The sequence below is a fragment of the Stegostoma tigrinum genome, chromosome 2, assembly GCF_030684315.1.
Source record: "Stegostoma tigrinum isolate sSteTig4 chromosome 2, sSteTig4.hap1, whole genome shotgun sequence".
Taxonomy (NCBI): domain Eukaryota; kingdom Metazoa; phylum Chordata; class Chondrichthyes; order Orectolobiformes; family Stegostomatidae; genus Stegostoma; species Stegostoma tigrinum.
Genome location: NC_081355.1, coordinates 152,859,213 through 152,879,195, shown reverse-complemented (window position 1 = coordinate 152,879,195; position 19,983 = coordinate 152,859,213). Strand labels below are relative to the sequence as shown.

Sequence of the window (19,983 nt, the reverse complement as noted above, 5' to 3'; positions counted from 1 at the left end):
CCAGGGAGGCAACATACCCTCCGGGAATCCCGGCTTGCTACAGTGTTCCAGTGAAGCCCAACACAAGCTGGAAGAACAACACTGCATTATCTGTTTAGGGACCCTGCAACCCTCAATATTAAGTTGAATAATTATAGGGTCTAAACTCTCCCATGTCCCAGACCCCACCTCACATACCAGGCCTTGATACCACATAGCCTGCCACTACACAGCCGCTGTTGTTAGTGTCTAACAGTCCCCATTAACAACTATTCACCCCCCCAGCCTGATTGTTAACAACTCCTTTGTCTGTCCAGCTGTCTTTCTCTCTCTGGTCTCTATCCTATCACTTACTCCCTACCCGACTCACCTCCCTATTTTCTGCATATAAACTGATGTTTTCCCAGCCACTATCAGTTCTGAGGAAGGGTCACCAGATCAGAAACATTAACCCTGTTTTTCCTCCACAGATGCTGCCAGACCTGCTGAGCTTTTCCAGCAACTTTGTTTTTGTTCGTGATTTACAGCATCCGCCGTTCTTTTGGTTTTTGTTTACTATAATCCTCTCCCCTGTTTAAAATGTTGATCATGGGCATGTTTTACACTGTCGTATTGGCTCAGAAAGAATGTCTTATAACCTATCGATTCCATCTCTGCTCTCTGGAGGGTGGTCAAATAAGTGCCATTCCCTGCTGTATCCTGCATTTTTTTTTCTTTCTTTAATCGTCTAACCAGTTTCTTTTTTAAAATCATCGATCATCCTCACTCCCATCAGCCCTGTGAACAATGTGATCAAGGGCATTAACACAAAAAAAAATTCTTCCTCATATCTTTTGCCCAAAACCTTAAATTTATGCTCCAGAGCCCTTGTGTGATCAGCCCATCTTGAAGTTAACTGCATGTATGCTTTAACTGCATACAGTAGGTGATGGCTCAGTTAAATCTCTTTAGTTGTGTAATGTTGATTAATAATCCAACAATCTAGCAACATTTAGTACCTGACAGGACTTTATTTCATCTGTTCAGAATGCACTGCTGTGACTCATATCTCTGTGGAAAGAAGGAAATTGTCAGCTAATCTACCTGTTCAGTAGGGAAGGAGCCTTTCAACAAATTACATTACATTCATAGACATATGTATGTCATCAAATAGATGATCATCTCAGAGTAAACATGGCATTCTCTGTGAATTCAGTTTCCCCACTTTAAAAACTCATTTAATTTAAAAACTTGCTGTGAAGATGCAAGCATTTGGAACACCTGTACAAAAGGAAAGTCATAGGTTCAGACATTCATTGTTGTAACTTAAGAGTAGATATAAATTTTAGTAGTGTATAGCATTTGCTGCAATGATCCCTGGTAAAGGAAGTTTTACCTGGAAACAGTAAGTCAATAAGGAAGGCGTGAAGAGATAATGGGAACTGCAGATGCTGGAGATTCCAAGATAATAAAATGTGAGGCTGGATGAACACAGCAGGCCAAGCAGCATCTCAGGAGCACAAAAGCTGACGTTTCGGGCCTAGACCCTTCATCAGAGCGGGTCTAGGCCCGAAACGTCAGCTTTTGTGCTCCTGAGATGCTGCTTGGCCTGCTGTGTTCATCCAGCCTCACATTTTATTATCAAGGAAGGCGTGAACTTGTGTTTATACAGCAACTTTCGTGATCTTAGGTCTTCCCAAAGAGTTGTGGTCTTTGTAGGGATGTGGGCAACATAACTGCAATTTGTGAGCAGGAAGCTGTCAAACTATGTTGTGATAATGACCAGATCATCTGTTTGAAGATTAAATACTGGTCAGGATGTTGGAGGAAGTCCCTAAGCTTTCTGAATGCTGCCATAGGGCCTATTACAGCTACCTGAAAGGAAAAACAAAGCCTTGGTTGATGTCTCATCGAAAAGATAGCACGTTCAACAGCTCCCTCTGCCCTATGATAATTGTATCAGGTTGAATTATATGCTCAAGTCTATGGCGTAGGTCTTGAACACAACAGTCTTTGTTAACTAACAAGAGAGGAACTAGCTGAATAGTTTGTGAGAGCCTTATGTAGCTTCTTTCCAGGAATATTTGCTGCATCAAGGGTCACTTGGGTACTTAAAGTTATAGAGCCATAGGGTTGTACTGCGCGGGAATAGACCCTTCGGCCCAACTCATCCATGCCGACCAGATATCCTAAATTAGTCCCAATAGCCTTCATTTAGCCCACAGCCATCCAAACCCTTCCTATTCATGTTCCCATTTGAATTCCGTTTTAAATGTTGTAATTATACCAGCCTCTGCCACCACCTCTGACAGCTTGTTCCACGCATACACCATCCTCTGTGTGAAAAAGTTGCCCGTAGGTCCCTTTTAAATCTTTCCGGTCTCACCTTAAACCTAAGACCTCTAGTTTTGGACACCCCTACCCTAAGGAGAAGACCTTGACTATTCACTCTATTCATGCCCCTCATTTTATAAACTTCTAGAAGTCACCCCTCAGCCTCCAACGCTCCAGGGGAAATTGCCCCAGCCTATTCAGCTTCTTCCTATAGCTCAAACCCTCCAACCTTGGTTGACAAGCCTTTGCTCAGAATTAAGGATTCCTGGAGCAAAAGTCACAGTTAACACCATGAGATGTAAATCAGAGGTCACTAGCTCTAATGAACAGGATGGGTGTCATGTGGTGAAGATCACTGGAGAAGAGAGAGTGATTCCCAGTGGTCTGCCGCTCTGCTCCCTTGGTGTCAGGTTCCTCAGTCAAGCACTTCAGCACCATCTAACAAGAACCACTCGATATAGTTTGCTTATAATGCTCACTTGAATGGGCCCTTGTGATAGAGTGGTTGTGTCCTTACCTTTGAGCCAGGAGGCCTGGGTTCAAGGTCCGACCTGCCCCTCAGGTGTGTAATGACATCTCTGAGCAGGTTGTTTAGAAAATAACTATAATGTTTACGTGACAAGCCCACTACCCAATAGTAGGTCAGTGACAGCAGTGGTGTGATAACGCCGTTAATGTGGCTGTAGTTGTTTGGTTAAGGACTTCAGTGGTGCTGGTGTGAAAGGGACATCCATGAGCCTTTCCACTCTGGATGTCTTCAGATGTGGAAGCAGGAAGATGGCAGGGTTACCACTTGCTATCCTTTTGCTTAAAGTCCTGACACACATCCATCATGAGAGAAGGAAGAAATTCCCATTAACTTGATTTTAATCAAGATCAGAAATTTGATCCGTGGTCAATTTTCCTGTCACTCAGGGACCTAGGTTAAATTGATGACAGATACCAAAAATATTCTTCAAAACTATGTATCACTTATTTGCAATTTTAATGATCTTTTTAAAAGAAAGCCCTTTATATTCCCTTAAGCTATCCTGACTTGGTCCTTTGTCAGACAAGGTTTTGAAAATAAAATGGCCTTGATTAACCTTCACAATGTTTCTAGAATTTTATAGTCTGCTTAATTAAACTTTCAGGAGCCAGAGTAACAGAGAGATATTAGTTACTAAACTGTTTTTTGAGCTATTAGTTTTCTATGTTCCTTCTACCCTGAATGATTGCCAGCTTGCTGAACCCAGGAAGAGTGCGCTCCAATGTGTTGATAGAAGTTCCCTGCACTCCACAGCTTTTCATATCTTAGGTTCTCACTTTGTAGATTGCAGTTTCTAAAATCTCCTTGGGTGCTGGGTCACAAATGTGGCTTCTGTTAAGCTGAAAAGGTATCTTGGGTTAAGTGGTCAGTGCTCATGGCAGTAAATTTAAGGATAAATAGTCTATTCCTTCTTTTGCCCTCTATCTCACATTTGTATTCTGCATAAGCACAATGGAGAAATGTATTCTGTGGGGAGTGATAGTGTTCAAGCCCAACTCTCAGTGCTATGTCATTTTAATTTCATATTCCTATTTTATTTAAGAAAAAGTTTGTTTTAAATTCCATCCTTGGCTTCCTTCCCTAGCCATAATCTCTGACAGTCCTGCAATCCTTTGATTTCCCTAATCTTCCAACTCCTGCCTCTTGCTCATTCCCTCACAATAACATTGTGGCTGGCTGTGTTTTTAAGTGTCTAGGACCAAACTCTAGAGCCCACCCGATCTTAACCTCTTTAGCTGCATATGCTGAAAACAGAGCTGTGTTCTAGAAAGTTTGTCTTACCAGCAACAAATACACAAATGCCAAATTTCAAACTATCACAGCCATTTATACCACAGGTGAAAAGGTTGCTGATTGGCGAAGGGGATGCCCTGAAGGAAGTATTGGGTGCCCTAAGCTGTTAGATAATTTCTAAAGGTGTGAGGGTTGAAAATATTCCTTTTTGTTTGTGGAGAACAGATCCATTACGTGACTGCTTCTAGAAAATATTAATCAGCTATGTTACAGACGTGACTGATTATCTTAAATTGGTTATTAATATGGGCTGGTTGAGTACAGGATAATAGATATCCTGATAAGATCATTGTTTGCAGTGTTGTTGTGCAAACGTACAAGTGCTGGAACATTGGATTAGAATAGTTAGGGCATTGGTTTTGTTCTGTGCAGATGAGCTGGGCCGAAGGGCCTTTTTCTGTGCTATAGGAATTTATGACTCTGGTCCATAGACTGCATCTTTCAGATCTGCAAAATGCCTGTTTTACCTCAAATTACTGTGGAAAAAGCAAAAATATGTCATAAATTTAACAGGTTAGGCAAGCTGTTTCACTTTGCTATTAAGTGTGGTTGTGTGTATGTTCTTTTAGCCTCTAAGAGGGTGCTCTGCCTATCACAAACATGACCACTAATATATATGAGTTTCAGTGCAAGTACCGTGCTAGGTGCTTTGGTTGTGCATGCTGACGATTAGGTGATCAAATCAACAGCATGATCATAAGCTGAGTATAGAGATGACCAACTCTCATTTGCAAAACCCAAAACAATGTTTACCGTGATTCTGCAATTGGGCAGCACTTGTTGAACAATTCTGACTGCATTAATAGCTACACAAGCAACCGATTTAAGCCAATCAGTCAACTTAACAATCAATCAGTACTGTTTATCTCAGTGCAAATAATTGTGATCATTTCAGATCTTACATTCTTGCGCTGATGAGGGCAAGGTGAAAAGCTTCAGCAAATTCAAGTTCTGTTTCAAATCAAATACTGGTTGGAATTCTGTCCAGATAGATCATTTATATTGAGGCCTAGAGCTTTAGATAATTGGCTGAACTCTGAAGAAGGGTCACTGGATCCAAAAGTTAACTGTGATTTCTTTCCACAGATTCTGCCAGACCTGGTATGTTTTTCCAGCAATTTCTGTTTTTGTTGTTGAACTGCGATTTAGTTCTAAAGCCAATATTGATTGTAACCGTAAGCATTAACTTAGCTAAGGCTTTACCTTTCTCCCATTTAAGCAAGAATGTTGTGTGGTCATGACTTATTCCAGGAGTTGAGGAGGTAGTCTAGACTGACATTTCAGAGCTACCAGCCTTGGGGTGAGATGTTGAGTTTGATCAGGGAAGTACCCTAGTGCCCCACCTGGTAAAGGACAGGAAGCTGTCTCCATGTCTAATAAATAGAAACAACAAAAAAGTTACTTAGTGCACCACTTTGTGTTGGAATTGTTGATTCAGACTGGCTGTTATGGGGAGATTTCTCTAGTATTGTGGCTGAAACTATCATCTCGACCTAAGCCAAGTTATTATAGTAGAATTATGACTTTTGCATCTACTCAACAATGTGGAAAATTCCTAGGAATGTCCTATCCGCAAAAACAGGCCAAATCCAAATTGACTAATTACTGACCCCCTTCATGCCAGCTCCTAACCCCATCTACAGCAGCGTGTATGGTATGGTAGTATACAGCAATAACCTGAGCACTGATGCTCAGTTTGCATTCCACTGGAACCACTTCAGTTATTGACCCCATTTCACCCATGGTTCAGATTTGAACAAATGAGCTGAATTCCAGAGGTTGGTTGAGAGTATGTATCCTTGAACTCAAGGCAGCATATGACTGACTTGTGCACCATGGCAAAGCTAGAATGAATGAGAATTCAGGGCAGACTTTGAAGTCGTACCTAACACAGAGGCAGATGGCTGTGATTATTGGAGGCTAATTGTATCAGCACAAGTTCTTCAGGGTAGTGCCTAAGGCTCAAATGTCTTCATCTTCAGCTGCTTAATCACCTTCTGTCCATCGTAAAGTCAGAACTGGGGAATTCACTGATGATCATACACAGTTGCCTGCTGTCCACTACACCAGAAGACCATAAGATATAGGAGCAGAATTAGGCTCTTCATTCAGTCGGGTCTGCTCTGCTGTTCAACCATGACTGAAATGTTTCTCATTCTCCTGGCTCCTCCCTGTAACCTTAGGTTCTTGATTAGTAAAGAGCATCTATCTACTTAAGAATTATAACACTCAATGGCTTGTCCTCCACAGTCTTCTGTGAGGGTGTGGGGAAAAAAGAGTACTACAGATTCACCACCCTCTATGTGAAGAAATTCCTCCTCACTGTAGTCATCCTTAGATACTGAGGCACTGTCAATCCATATGCAACAAGATTTGGATGATATTCAGGCCTGGGCTAATAAGGACATTCACAGCACACAAGTGCCAGGCAGTGAGCATTTCCAACAAGAGATAATCTGACCATCATCCTTGACATTCAATGGCATTACCATTGCTGTATTCTCCACTGTCAACGTCCTGGAATTACTAAAGCAGAAACTGCAAAGAACCAGCCTGACACAACTGTGGTTACAAGAGCTGGTCAGAGTCTCAGAATTCTGGTGTATATCACTCACATCCTGACTCCCCACAGCCCGTGTCACACTTAAATAAAAGTACACATCATGGAATGCATCTGAACATTGTCCACTTGCCTGAATGCACGCATCGGGGAGCTCTCTACCATCCAAGATAAAGCAGGGCACTTCATTGGCACTGCATGCACCACCTTCAAGATTTGTGTTAGCCACGATTTGCATATTGAAGATTCAGTGTGTACAATGTTTGGGTTACATTGTAGGATCTCAGCAAACTTCTTTCAATAGCATCCTTCAAGGTTGTGACCACGATCATCTAGAAGGGCAGGGAAAGCAGGCATGTGGGAAAAGTACTACCTACAAGGTCGCACGTCTCCAAGCAGCAAACACACCATCTTAACTTGGAACCATATCATTCACTGCTGCACTGAAGTCCTAGAACTTCCTTCCTAAACTTTAATGCACCACCTTGTTCCCTGGCCAACGTCCCTGTCTCTGGCTTGCTATAGTGTTCTAGCGAAGCCCAATGCAAGCTGGAAGAACAACACCTCATTTTCTGTTTGGGGACTCTACAACCCTCCAGACTCAATATTAAGTTCAATTATTTTAGGGCCTAAACTCTCCCACTTCCCAGCCCCGTACCCCACACGTATTAACATGTTAACGTATAGCCTCCCCTTAAACACCAGCTGTTGTTAATCACCAATAGTCCCCATTAACAACTAATCACCCTTCCAGCCTAATCATTATCAACTCCTTTATCTGTCCAACTGATCTTCTCTTTATTTAGGCTGTATCCTGTAGTTTGCTCCGTACCTTATTTTCTGCATATAAACTGATGTTTTCCCAGCCACCATCAGTTCTGAGGAAGGGTCACCGGACCAAAAACATTAACTCTGTTGTCACACTTGTTGAGCTTCTCCAGCAACTTTGTTTTTGTTCCAAAAAGTCATTTGGTTGTACATAACAAAATAGGTTCTGTAGTGGTACATGAAACTTGTTAACAATCACCATCTCATGGATAAAAACAGAAGTTACTGGAAAAACTCATCAGGTCTGACAGCATGTGTGAAGAAAATATCAGAGTTAACATTTCGGGTCCAGTGATCCTTCTTCAGAACTCTGATTTTTTTCTTCACACATGCTGTCAGACCTGTTGAGCTTTTCCAGCGACTCCTGAAATTGTTCCTGATTTACAGCATCTGCAGTTCTTTCGGTTTTTACCGTGTCGAGGATAATTGGGGACGGGTGACAGATGGCCAAAAATGGCCACATCTAGTGAAAAGGTAGATAAAATCCTGCTGCATGCAAATTAGGTGCTGCCTTTTGAAAGCAGTGTCTTGGCTGAGCTGATAGCATAAAAGGTGCTGTATAAATTAAAGGTTTTTTAAAAGCATAACAATAGCTATTGCACTTAAGATGTATGTGAGTGCTTCCAGGTATATAATAGTTATTGCACTTAAGATAGGTGTGAGTGCTTTCAGATGTATCAGCAATGTGATCGTTATTCTATAAACAGCATAAAAATAATTCTTCTTATCGCTTGTTGTGTCCTCAGCCTGCTCCAAAATTTTACAGTCACCTGAGATTTTTATAAAGTTGGCCTCTGTTCTAATGTTGGCTAATACAGCTGCCAATCCATAAACAATAAATGATTTTTTTAGTGGGTGTCAGTCAAGTGATGAATATTGGTTTGATCACCCTTATTTGTTTTTATGACCAGAGGGAACTGGACTTTGGTTTAACATCCTGTAGGAAAGAAAACACCTTTAACACTGGATCCTCAGCCTAGATTAAGTGCATTGGTCTTGAGAGTGAGGCTTGAATCCATTTCCTCTGACTCAGAGAAGAGAATGCTACCATAAATCCAAAGGTGATATTTAAGAACAAAAGTAATTGTAAGAAATATCTTAACTTTCTCTCATAGGAACTTGTGAATCTGTTGTTAACCGGTAAAGCTGTCTCCAATGTTTTCAACGACGTCGTAGAGCTGGATTCTGGCAATGGCAACATCACAGTCCTGAAAGGAATTTCAGGACGCAGTGACATTGGGCTGTTATCACTGTTTGAACACTACAGTATCTGCAAGGTAGGTGCCCTCAGAGGCCAGTGCATGGAGTCTCTTGTTGCATGTTTTGGGTTGCTTTTCAACCGCAGTGTACTCTCTGCAAGATGTGTGCCCTCAGCCCACTGGTTTTGATGCAACTAATGATTGAAGTGTAGCTCAGTAGACAGTAAGGACCTTTTAGTAAGGATCAAGGTATTACCATCCCATAAGCTCAGTTTCAATCAAAGCCATGATGCCAATGCAGTTAATAGACAAGAATGTTGTGAATGACCATTTGTAACAAATGTACAGGAGGGAAATATGGAAAGAGCCAAGTAACCTGCTTGTAGAGCTAAAAAGGGCAACAGGAGATGAGGTTGCTAGGCAAGGTTAGACCATTATGGTTTTATTAGGTGAGCAAGTTGATAAAAGAGAACTGTAGGATCGGGATTGTTACTTGTAAGAGTCAGTGAAGGCAGCCTTGAAGAAGTAAATAGTTCCATTCTTAATTAATGGGATGATCGCAGGAAAGTAGGAATGGCAGAAAAGTACCGATAGGTTTGCATTAAGAACTGAAAGTGGGGCATTATCGATGAGGGGGATGATTAAGATCTTAGCATGACTGAGTGATAGTTTGGAGAATGAGGGGGCATGCATTTATGTGACATGTTTCAGAACCTTAATATCCAAAGGCACTTTTGAGGTGCAATCACTGCTGTTGGGTGGGGAGTGTTGCAGTTAATTGTGCGCACTGAGATCCCAGGAAATGAGAGAGACTATATAATTGCTGAGGATAATAGTGGCCTTGGGTCTGGATTGCAAGTGGCAGATGAGAGATATGTGGACATATGATAGATATTAGGGTCTGGTGTAGAACAGGAATAAGCCAGCAGAGAAAACAGACCACACTGGGAAAATCGGAGTAAGTTTGATTTAGATTTAGGTTTCACTGTTATGTGAACTCAAGTATGAGACACAAGAATATAGCAAAGAAAATTGCATAAGAAATAAAAGTAGAAGTAGGCCATTCGGTCTCTCATGCCCACGATTCAATAAGATTGTGGGTGATCTGCCCAACTCTCAACTGTTTTTTCATGCCAGCTCAATGTAGCCATCAACTCCATGATATTTACCTCTTCTAAGTACTTTCAGGGTTCAGAGGCTAGGAATATTGCAGTGAGTAACTCACTACTTGACTCTGAAAAGTATGTCCACCATCTGCAAAGCACAAGACAAGAATGTGATGGAATGAGTGCAGCTCCAACAATACTCGAAGCTTGATATCGTCCAAGATAAACGTAGCCCGCTTGATTGGCACCACATTTAGGAGCATCCGCTCCTTCTTCCGCTGATGCTGTAGCAGTATTATGTACTATCTACAAGATGCACTGCAGAAATTCACTGAAGATCCTTAGACAGCACCTTACATATCCAAGATAACAAGGTGTAGAGCTGGATGAACACTGCAGGATGAGCAACATCTTAGAAATGAGGGAGGGGAAGTGGGATCTGAAATAAATAGGGAGAGAAGGGGAGGCGGATAGAAGATGGATAGAGGAGAAGATAGTTGGTGATTAGACAGACCGGTCAAAGAGGCGGGGATGGAGCCAGTGAAGGTGCGTGTAGGTGGGGAGGTAGGGATCCACAAATCCACACCACTTCCATCTGGTAGGGCAAGAGCAGCAGATAGGTAGGAACAGCAAAGGGCTTTGTAGGCCTATCTCCAGTGCATAGACTGCAGCAGTTCAAGAAGACAGCTCATCACTGCCTTTGCAAGATCAACCGGAGATAGGCAATAAATGTTGGTCTAGCAGGTGATGCCCACATCATTCGAATGAATTAAAATAAAAACTCCAACTCCTTTGGAATACAAACCAAAATTTTATTTGCCACCTCACTACTACATGCTAATTCTTGTTTCACAATCAAGTATACCTGTGTTCTTTACTGCACTTTTATGGATTCTCTCTCCATTTAAACAATGACCTCACCTTTGATTCTTCAAAACAACTTGATCTTAGTGTACGATAACAGGTCAGCACAACTTGTGGGCCAAAGGACCTGTATGGTTCTGTGTTGTAAAGTGCACAACCATACACTAGATTACATTGAATTGCTAAGTTTTTACCTGTTCATTTCTGGTTGAGCAGCAGCGCGAGCGGGAGCTTGGAGCAGTCTGGAAGCCGGTGAGTCACTGTTTTTGAATCTACAAAAAGCTTACCTCGAGTGTCGGTGCCTTCCGTTTCTGGTTGAGCAGCAGCGCGAGCGGGAGTTTGGAGCAGAAGCCTGTCGGGAAACCGGTGAGTCAGAGATTTTGAATCTTTAAAAGGCTTACCTCGTGAATAGGCGGAGGTACACTGAGCAGGAGCGGACACGGGACTGCTGAGTAAGTGAGGTAATATATTTGTGTGGTTGTGTTACCCGAAACACTACCCAGGCAGTGTCTCCCACCCATCCTCCTCCTCTAACCAAAAAAAAATGGTTCTCTGCGCCAGATTGGTAAGGTCACAAGTTTATTTTTTATTCTTTATTTTTTAAGTCTTGGGAATTTAGAATAATGGGAACGGAGGTCAGGTCAGTTGAATGTTCCTCCTGCAGAATGTGGGAGGTAAGGGTCACCACTAGTGTTCCTGCTGACTACATCTGCGGGACGTGCACCCAACTCCAGCACCTTGAAAACCGCGTTAGGGAACTGGAGCTGGAGCTGGATGAACTTCGGATCATTCGGGAGGCAGAAGGGGGTTATTGAAAGGAGTTACAGGGAGGTGGTCACTCCTCAGGTACAAGAAAAAGGCAGATGGGTTACAGTCGGGGGTCAGAAAGGGAACGGGCAGGCAGTGCAGGGATCCCTTGTGGCCATTCCCCTCAACACTAAGTATACTGTTTTGGATACTGTTGGCGGGAGGGGGGGGACTTACCAGGGGAAAGCAGTGGGGCACAGGTCTCTGGCACAGAGTCTGCTCCTGCTACTCAGAAGGGAAGGGGGAAGAGGAGCAGAGCAGTAGTCATTGGGCACTCCATAGTTAGGGGGACAGATAGGAAGTTCTGTGGGGACGAGAGAGACTCATGGTTTGTGTGTTGCCTCCCAGGTGCCAGGGTTTGTGATGTTTCTGATTGTGTTTTTGGGATCCTTAAGGGGGAGCAGGAGTAGCCCCAAGTCGTGGTCCACATTGGCACCAACGATATAGGTAGGAAGAGAGATGGGGATTTAAGGCAGAAATTCAGGGAGCTAGAATGGAAGCTGAGAGCTAGGACGAACAGAGTTGTTGTCTCTGGTTTGTTGCCCATGCCACGTGTTAGTGAGGCGAGGAATAGGGAGAGAGAGGAGTTGAACACGTGGCTACAGGGATGGTGCAGGAGGGAGGGTTTTGGATTCTTGGATAATTGGGGCTCTTTCTGGGGTAGGTGGGACCTCTACAAGCAAGATGGTCTTCACCTGAACCAGAGGGGTACCGATACCCTGGGGGGGATATTTGCAAAGGCTATTTGGGTGGGTTTAAACTAGTTCAGCAGGGGGGTGGGAACCAGAATTGTAGTTCAAGTATAGAAAAGGTTGAGAGTAGAGCGGTCCGAAATAAAGTTTCAGGGACGCAAGATGGCACCGGCAAGCAAGAAGTTGGTTTGAAGTGTGTCTACTTCAATGCCAGGAGCGTTCGGAATAAGGTGGGTGAACTAGCAGCATGGGTTAGTACCTGGGACTTCGATGTTGTGGCCATTTTGGAGACATGGATAGAGCAGGGACAGGAATGGTTGTTGCAGGTTCCGGGATTTAGATGTTTCAGTAAGAACAGAGAAGATGGTAAAAGGGGGGGGGGGAAGTGTGGCATTGTTGGTCAAGGACAGTATTACAGTTGCAGAGAGGATGTTTGTGGACTCGTCAGCTGAGGTAGTATGGGCTGAGGTTAGAAACAGGAAAGGAGAGGTCACCCTGTTGGGAGTTTTCTATAAGCGTCCAAATAGCTCCAGATATGTAGAGGAAAGGATAGCAAAGATGATTGTCGATAGGAGTGAGACACACAGGGTAGTTGTCATGGGTGACTTCAACTTTCCAAATATTGACTGGGAGCACTATAGTTCGAGTACTATAGATGGGTCAGTTTTTGTCCAGTGTGTGCAGGAGGGCTTCCTGACACAGCATGTAGATAGGCCAACAAGGGGCGAAGCCACATTAGATTTGGTACTGGGTAATGAGCCCGGCCAGGTGTTAGATTTGGAAGTAGGTGAGCACTTTGGTGATAGCGATCACAATTCTGTTATGTTTACTTTAGTGATGGAAAGGGATAGGTGTATACCACTGGGCAAGAGTTATAGCTGGGGGGAAGGCAATTACGATGAGATGAGGCAAGATTTAGGGAGCGTAGGATGGGGAAGGAAACTGCAGGGGATGGGCACATTAGAAATGTGGAGCTTATTCAAGGAAAAGCTCCTGTGTGTCCGAGGTAAGTATGTACCTGTCAGGCAGGGAGGAAGCTGCAGAGCGCGGCAGCCGTGGTTTACGAAGGAGGTAGAATCTTTGGTCAAGAGGAAGAAGAAGGCTTATGTTAGGATGAGATGTGAAGGCTCCGTTAGGGCGCTTGAGGGCTACGAGGTAGCCAGGAAAGACCTAAAGAGAGAGCTCAGAAGAGCCAGGAGGAGACATGAGAAGTTGTTGGCAGATAGGATCAGGGTAAACCCTAAGGCTTTCTATAGGTATTTGAGGAATAAAAGAATGACGAAAGTAAGATTAGGGTCAATCAAGGATAGTAGTGGTAAGTTGTGTGTGGAGTCAGATGAGATAGGGGAAGAGCTAAATGAATATTTTTCAACAGTATTCATTGTAGAAAACGACAATGTTGTCGAGGAGAATACTGAGATACAGGCTACTAGACTAGGTGGGATTGAGGTTCACAAGGAAGAGGTATTAGAAATCCTTTAGAAGGTGAAGATAGATAAGTCCCCCGGGCCAGATGGGATTTATCCTAGGATCCTCTTGGGAAGCCAGGGAGGAGATTGCCGAGCCTTTGGCATTGATCTTTAACTCGTCATTGTCTACAGAAATAGTGCCAGACAACTGGAGGATAGCAAATGTGGTTCCCCTGTTCAAGAAGGGGAGTAGAGACAACCCTGGTAATTATAGACCAGTGAGCCTTACCTCAATTGTTGGTAAAGTGTTAGAAAAGGTTATAAGGGATAGGATTTATAATCATCTAGAAAAGAATAAATTGATTAGGGATAGTCAGCACGGTTTTGTGAAGGGTAGGTCGTGCCTCACAAACCTCATTGAGTTCTTTGAGAAGGTGACCAAACAGGTAGATGAGAGTAAACTGGTTGATGTGGTGTATATGGATTTCAGCAAGGCGTTCGATAAGGTTCCCCACAATAGGCTATTGTACAAAATGCGGAGGAATGGAATTGTGGGAGATATAGCAGTTTGGATTGGAAATTGGCTTGCTGAGAGAAGACAGAGGGTGGTAGTTGATGGGAAATGTTCATCCTGGAGACCAGTTACTAGTGGTGTACCGCAAGGGTCGGTGTTGGGTCCACTGCTGTTTGTCATTTTTATAAATGACCTGGATGAGGGCATAGAAGGATGGGTTAGTAAATTTGCAGACGACACTAAGGTCGGTGGAGTTGTGGATAGTGGCGAAGGATGCTGTAGGTTGCAGAGAGACATAGATAAGCTGCAGAGCTGGGCTGAGAGGTGGCAAATGGAGTTTAATGCAGACAAGTGTGAGGTGATGCACTTTGGTAGGAGTAACTGGAAGGCAAAGTACTGGGCTAATGGTAAGATTCTTGGTCGTGTAGATGAGCAGAGAGATCTCGGTGTCCACGTACACAGATCCTTGAAAGTTGCCACCCAGGTTGACAGGGCTGTTAAGAAGGCATACAGTGTTTTAGCTTTTATTAATAGAGGGATCGAGTTCCGGAACCAAGAGGTTATGGTGAAGCTGTACAAAACTCTGGTGCGGCTGCACTTGGAGTATTGTGTACAGTTCTGGTCACCGCATTGTAAGAAGGATGTGGAGGCTTTGGAAAGGGTGCAGAGGAGATTTACTAGGATGTTGCCTGGTATGGAGGGAAGGTCTTACGAGGAAAGGCTGAGGCACTTGAAGCTGTTTTCATGAGAGAGAAGAAGGTTGAGAGGTGACTTAATTGAAACATATAAAATAATCAGAGGGTTAGATAGGGTGGATAGGGAGAGCCTTTTTCCTAGGATGGTGACGGCGAGCACGAGGGGGCATAGCTTTAAATTGAGGGGTGAAAGATATAGGACAGATGTCAGAGGTAGTTTCTTTACTCAGAGAGTAGTAAGAGAATGGAACGCGTTGCCTGCAACGGTAGTAGATTCGCCAACTTTAGGTACATTTAAGTTGTCATTGGACAAGCATATGGACGTACATGGAATAGTGTAGGTTAGATGGGCTTGAGATTGGTATGACAGGTCGGCACAACATTGGGGGCCAAAGGGCCTGTACTGTGCTGTAATGTTCTATGTTACCATCACTGAACAACAGATGTTAGACTAATTAGCCTATAGTTTTCTGTTTTCTGTCTCCTCTTCTTGAACAGGTGGATTGCATTATCAGTTTTCTAATCTGCTTGAATCTTGTGGGAATCTTATGAGGTTTGGAATGTTTAGACCAATGCCTCCACTATTTCTGCAGCCCTGTCCTTTAAAACCCTTGGTTGTAGGCCACTGTGACCTGGCGACTTGACTACTTTCAGTTCTCTTAATTTGTCAATTGTTTTGTCCCTTGTGATCGACACTGTTATCTTGCCTCCCGTTTGCACCGTCCTTATCTGTTATCTTTAGGAAGTTCATAATATTATCCACTGTGAAGACTGGTTTAAATTATGCCATGTCCCTTTTGCCTGTTACGAATTCCTCAGTTACATCTTCCAAGAGTTCCACACTTGACTTTCCTCTTAGCCTATATTTCCCAGCATGCTTTAGACAAGCTTTTCTTCAAACCTCTGTAATTTAAGGAGTGGCATGGTGGCTCAGTGGTTAGCACTGCTGCCTCACTGCGCCAGGAACCCTGGTTTGGTTCTACCCTTGGGTGACTGTATGGAGTATGCACATTCTCCCCGTGTCTGCATGGGTTTCCTCCCGGTGCTCCGGTTTCCACTCTCAGCTCCAAAGATGTACGAACTAGATGGATTGACCATGCTGAATTACCCATAGTGTTCAGGGATGTGTAGATTGGGAAGATGGGTTTGTGTGGGATGCTCTGATGTTTGGTGTGGACTTGCTGGGCTGAAGGACCTGTTTCCACGCCATCATTCAGTGATTCCATGATTAAATTGATGCCTAAGACCTAAGTTGCTCTTCCTGAAACTGAATTTGAAATTCTACTATAACAAACTGTGAAGCTCAATGAACACAGCAGGCCAAGCAGCATCTCAGGAGCACAAAAGCTGACATTTCAGGCCTAGACCCTTAATCAGAGAGGGGGATAGGGTGAGGGTTCTGAAATAAATAGGGAGGGAGGGGGAGGCGGACCGAAGATGGATAGAGGAGAAGATAGGTGGAGAGGAGAGTATAGGTGGGGAGGTGGGGAGGGGATAGGTCGGTCCGGGGAGGACGGACAGGTCAAAGAGGCGGGATGAGGTTGGTAGGTGGGAGCATCTGCAGTTCCCATTATCTCTTATCTTTGAAATTCTACTATAATGTGATCACTACTCCCCATAGTATGCTTAACTATGAGATCTCTTATCAACCCTACCTCATTGCACGTTACTAGGTCTAACATGACCTGTTTCCTGGGTAGGTTCTGCAATGAATCACTCTTTAAAAAAAACAGTCCCTACCCCACTATAGTAATACCTCTTTCATGTCAATCTTATCCATTTCATTTGTCAATATGCAGATTAAAATCACCCATGCTAATTGTAGTTACCTCCTTGCACGCCTCTGTTATTTCCCAATTTATACTTTGTCAAGGAGCTATAGATGTTTCGCACGCCTGATGTCTTTCTCTCTCCATTCCTTATTTTTATCTGTATCAATTCTCACCACTGCACTGATACTGCCCTTTATCACAGAGCTACCTGTCCTTGTTGTCCTTTTTGCCTGTTCTTTTGTAATATTGAATTCCCTTGAATATTGAATTTGCAGACTTGGTCGCTCTATAACCATGTCTTTGTAATTGCTATCAAGTCATAATCATTTATTGCTATTTGTGCCATTGACTCATCTTTCTTTTTAACAACAAACTCTGTGCATTCAGATGAAGAGCCTGAAGCTTTCATTTTGACTCCGGTTGTTCTCAGGTTCTGATTTCTAGTTTCTGCTCTTTTCTGTCACACTTTGATTATCATTTCTGTCCTTGTTAAGCTGCATCTCTACTGTCTTGTGTCTTTTCGATTTTTAAAATTTCCCTTCAATTGAACTCTTCCCCACTAATTAGTTTAAAGCCGCAACCACAAGAATGTCCGTCTAAATTTTTGTTGGACACCAATGCTAAGTGGATGCACACGAGATAAAGTCAGCAGTATTGCAATAGTGATATCTATCCCTGTTTAGCACTACATGAACCTCCAGCTGTACAGGGATTAGACTCTCATTCCTCCTCCTCCTCCTCCTCTTCATTCTCCTCTCGGACTTGCGCTACCTGCCACTTCCTGCTGTATTGCTCACGGCTGTTTATCGCATTTTTTTCCCGAAAAAGAAATCGGCGCTGGCGCGCAGGATCAGCAGCTCCCGCCTCCACTGGCCTGAAAATGACGGCCGGCACCAGCAGTGGCCTGCTTTTTGTGGGAAACAACTCCAGTTATACATTTTGCCAGGACATTGGTCCCAACATGGCTCAGGTGAACCCTACCCCAGTGGAAGATCCCAGTTTCTTCAGTACTGGCCCCATGAATCAGAACCCATTTCTCCCATATCAGTCTTTGAGCCATGCTTTTACTTTCAATTTTCATGTGTCCTGCACCAGTTTGCAAGTGTTTCAGGTAGTAATCTGGTGATTATTACCTTTTCAGATCTGGTTTCAGTTTACCCACTGATTTGATTGTAATCTCCTAACAGAACCTCTTTCATATTCCTGCCTGTATCATTGGTACCTGTTTGGACCATGGCAACTGGCCCTTTCCCCTCTCACTTCAAGTTCCTTTCTACCCCAGAAGAGATGCCCTGGGAATATCGGCAACACAACCTGCAGAACTGTTTTTGCTACAGAACACAGTACCCATTTTCCTAAATATGTGATCCCCTATCACTGTGTTTACCTTTGCTCCCAGAACTTACATTGTGTTGAATAGTGTTCCGGACCATGGAACTGTGGTCAGTTCGCTTATCCTCATCTATAGGTCTGTGTCCTCTTCTACAGCGGGAACAAGACCTTGAACCTGTCAGACAAGGGCAGAGCTGATGCTCCTCCAAAGTCGGTTCTGGATCCCAATGCTTGTCTCACTTGCAGTCACACTCTGCTGTTCCTGACCATGGTCCATATTTGATGTAATTAATCTATGGAGCGTGACTGCCCCTAAGACAGAGAACTCGGGTACCTATCCCCCTTCCCTGATGTGTTGCAGTGTCTGTTGCTTAGCATCTTGTTCATCAGTTGCGATTCAAAGTACCTTGAACAGTCAACACTTGCTGCAGGTATGGATTGCAATGATGTCTACCAGCTTGCATATACTATAGAGCAGCAATGCATCACCTGCCCAACCATCTTTATTCCCTTCTGTTTGTTAATTTGGCCGTTAAATATTTTAAAAATGAACTTCTTCGCTGTGTCTTCAGATATAATAATGACTACTAATTTAAACCAATTGGCAAATTGAAAGACAGAAAAATACCCACCAATCATTGATCTGTTTTCCTGTGATGCCTCAATTTGGTTCTTACAGAACGAAACAAGTGGAATGGGCTCTCTGCTGCTGGTTTTTATTTCCTGCTGTTGCTTCCCTTTTCATTTAGGTCCATTCTTTTCCTTATCATTCTTTAGCGGAGGAAAAGGTCTCACCTCAATAATAGGGGAAGGGCTTCACACAGATAATACTGTGACCATATCCGACAGCATTTGACCGTCTGTCGACACCATATCACATCAAACAGCCTCTCAACATTGAACCAAACTTTGTGTAACAGGCTGTTTCCTGTTTTCTAACAAAGCAATTTGCCATCACTCCAAACTTCAATGCTATTGTCTCAGATTTCCCATTTACTGCAGTGTAGTGGACAAACCTAGTGTGGATTAACAGAAAACTTGAGATATTTGAAATTTATCGGAATGTTTCATGTCAGCCAAGCAGAGAAGGGATAAAGACATGAGTCAGTTTTATCCTGGTTCCTTTATGAATGTAACATGCTTCTCTTGTCTCACTCTCTCCCGCTCTAGCGCTATCTCTCGCGCTTGCTGTCATGCTCGCTTGCTCTCTGTCTGTGGATTTTCTATTAGGTATGTTTGTTTTCTCCTCTCTAACCAAGGGCAGTTTCCCCTACTTTCTATCTCTTACCTAATGCTTGTTTGAGTCCTGGACCGATAGAGAAGGAAGTCTGTTGGACCATTGTACAAACATTGGCTGAGCCCAGAATCTGGTTCAGTTGAAGTGTTTTACTGGAAGAACAATTTTTTGTTTTTAAAGATATGATTTGGGTTCAGTTATCATTTTAGCGAGGTACAAGTGGCAGATTGCATCAATGGAACGTACTCTCCTCCTCTGAAGGTATTGGTTCCTTGATGGGAAGAAATTAGAACAGGAGGGCAACAGCCACAATAGTTCAAAGAGATTGTTGCTGATGTGCTTTCGGTAGAAATGCACTTGGCGTGTGTCTAGGTCATTCAGCCCTACTTCGCTGTTAAATTATGCCTAATCTGTATTTTTCCTGAATTCTGTTTACTTGCCTTTGCCCTTTCTTAAGAGAATTCTGTAAATTTTCAATTGATTCCTAGAATCCATGGTATCTCTTTTTAAACCTATTCATGTGAGTCTAGGTCTGCATTTATTGTCCAACCCCAGCTGCTTTGGAGAAGGTGGCAGTGAGTTGCCGCCTCAAACTGCTTCAGCTTTTGGGATGTAGGGCACCCACGGTGCTCTTACGAAGGGCATTCCAGGATTTTGACTTTGTGACGGTGAAGGAATGGAAATGTAGTTTCAAGTCAGGGTGGTATAAGGCTTTGTTGGGAACTCGCAGGTTCCTGTGAATCTGCTGCCCCTATCCTTCAAGATGGTAGAGGCTGCAGTATTGAAATATGTTTTTGAAGGAACTTTGGTGAATTTCTGCAGTGCACCATAAATGGGACACACTGCTTGCCACT

At 43.4% G+C, this 19,983-nt stretch overlaps 1 protein-coding gene across 3 annotated transcripts in view; it reads left to right on the top strand.

Moving 5' to 3' along the window:
• mindy4 (MINDY lysine 48 deubiquitinase 4) overlaps positions 1–19,983 on the top strand; it is a 195,063-nt gene that overhangs the window by 148,775 nt on the left and 26,305 nt on the right. For all 3 annotated transcript variants that reach the window (XM_048549844.2, XM_048549836.2, XM_048549826.2), the window contains exon 15: positions 8,618–8,779. In XM_048549844.2, coding sequence (XP_048405801.2) covers positions 8,618–8,779 — 162 coding nt within the window. The remainder of the gene's footprint in view (positions 1–8,617; positions 8,780–19,983) is intronic.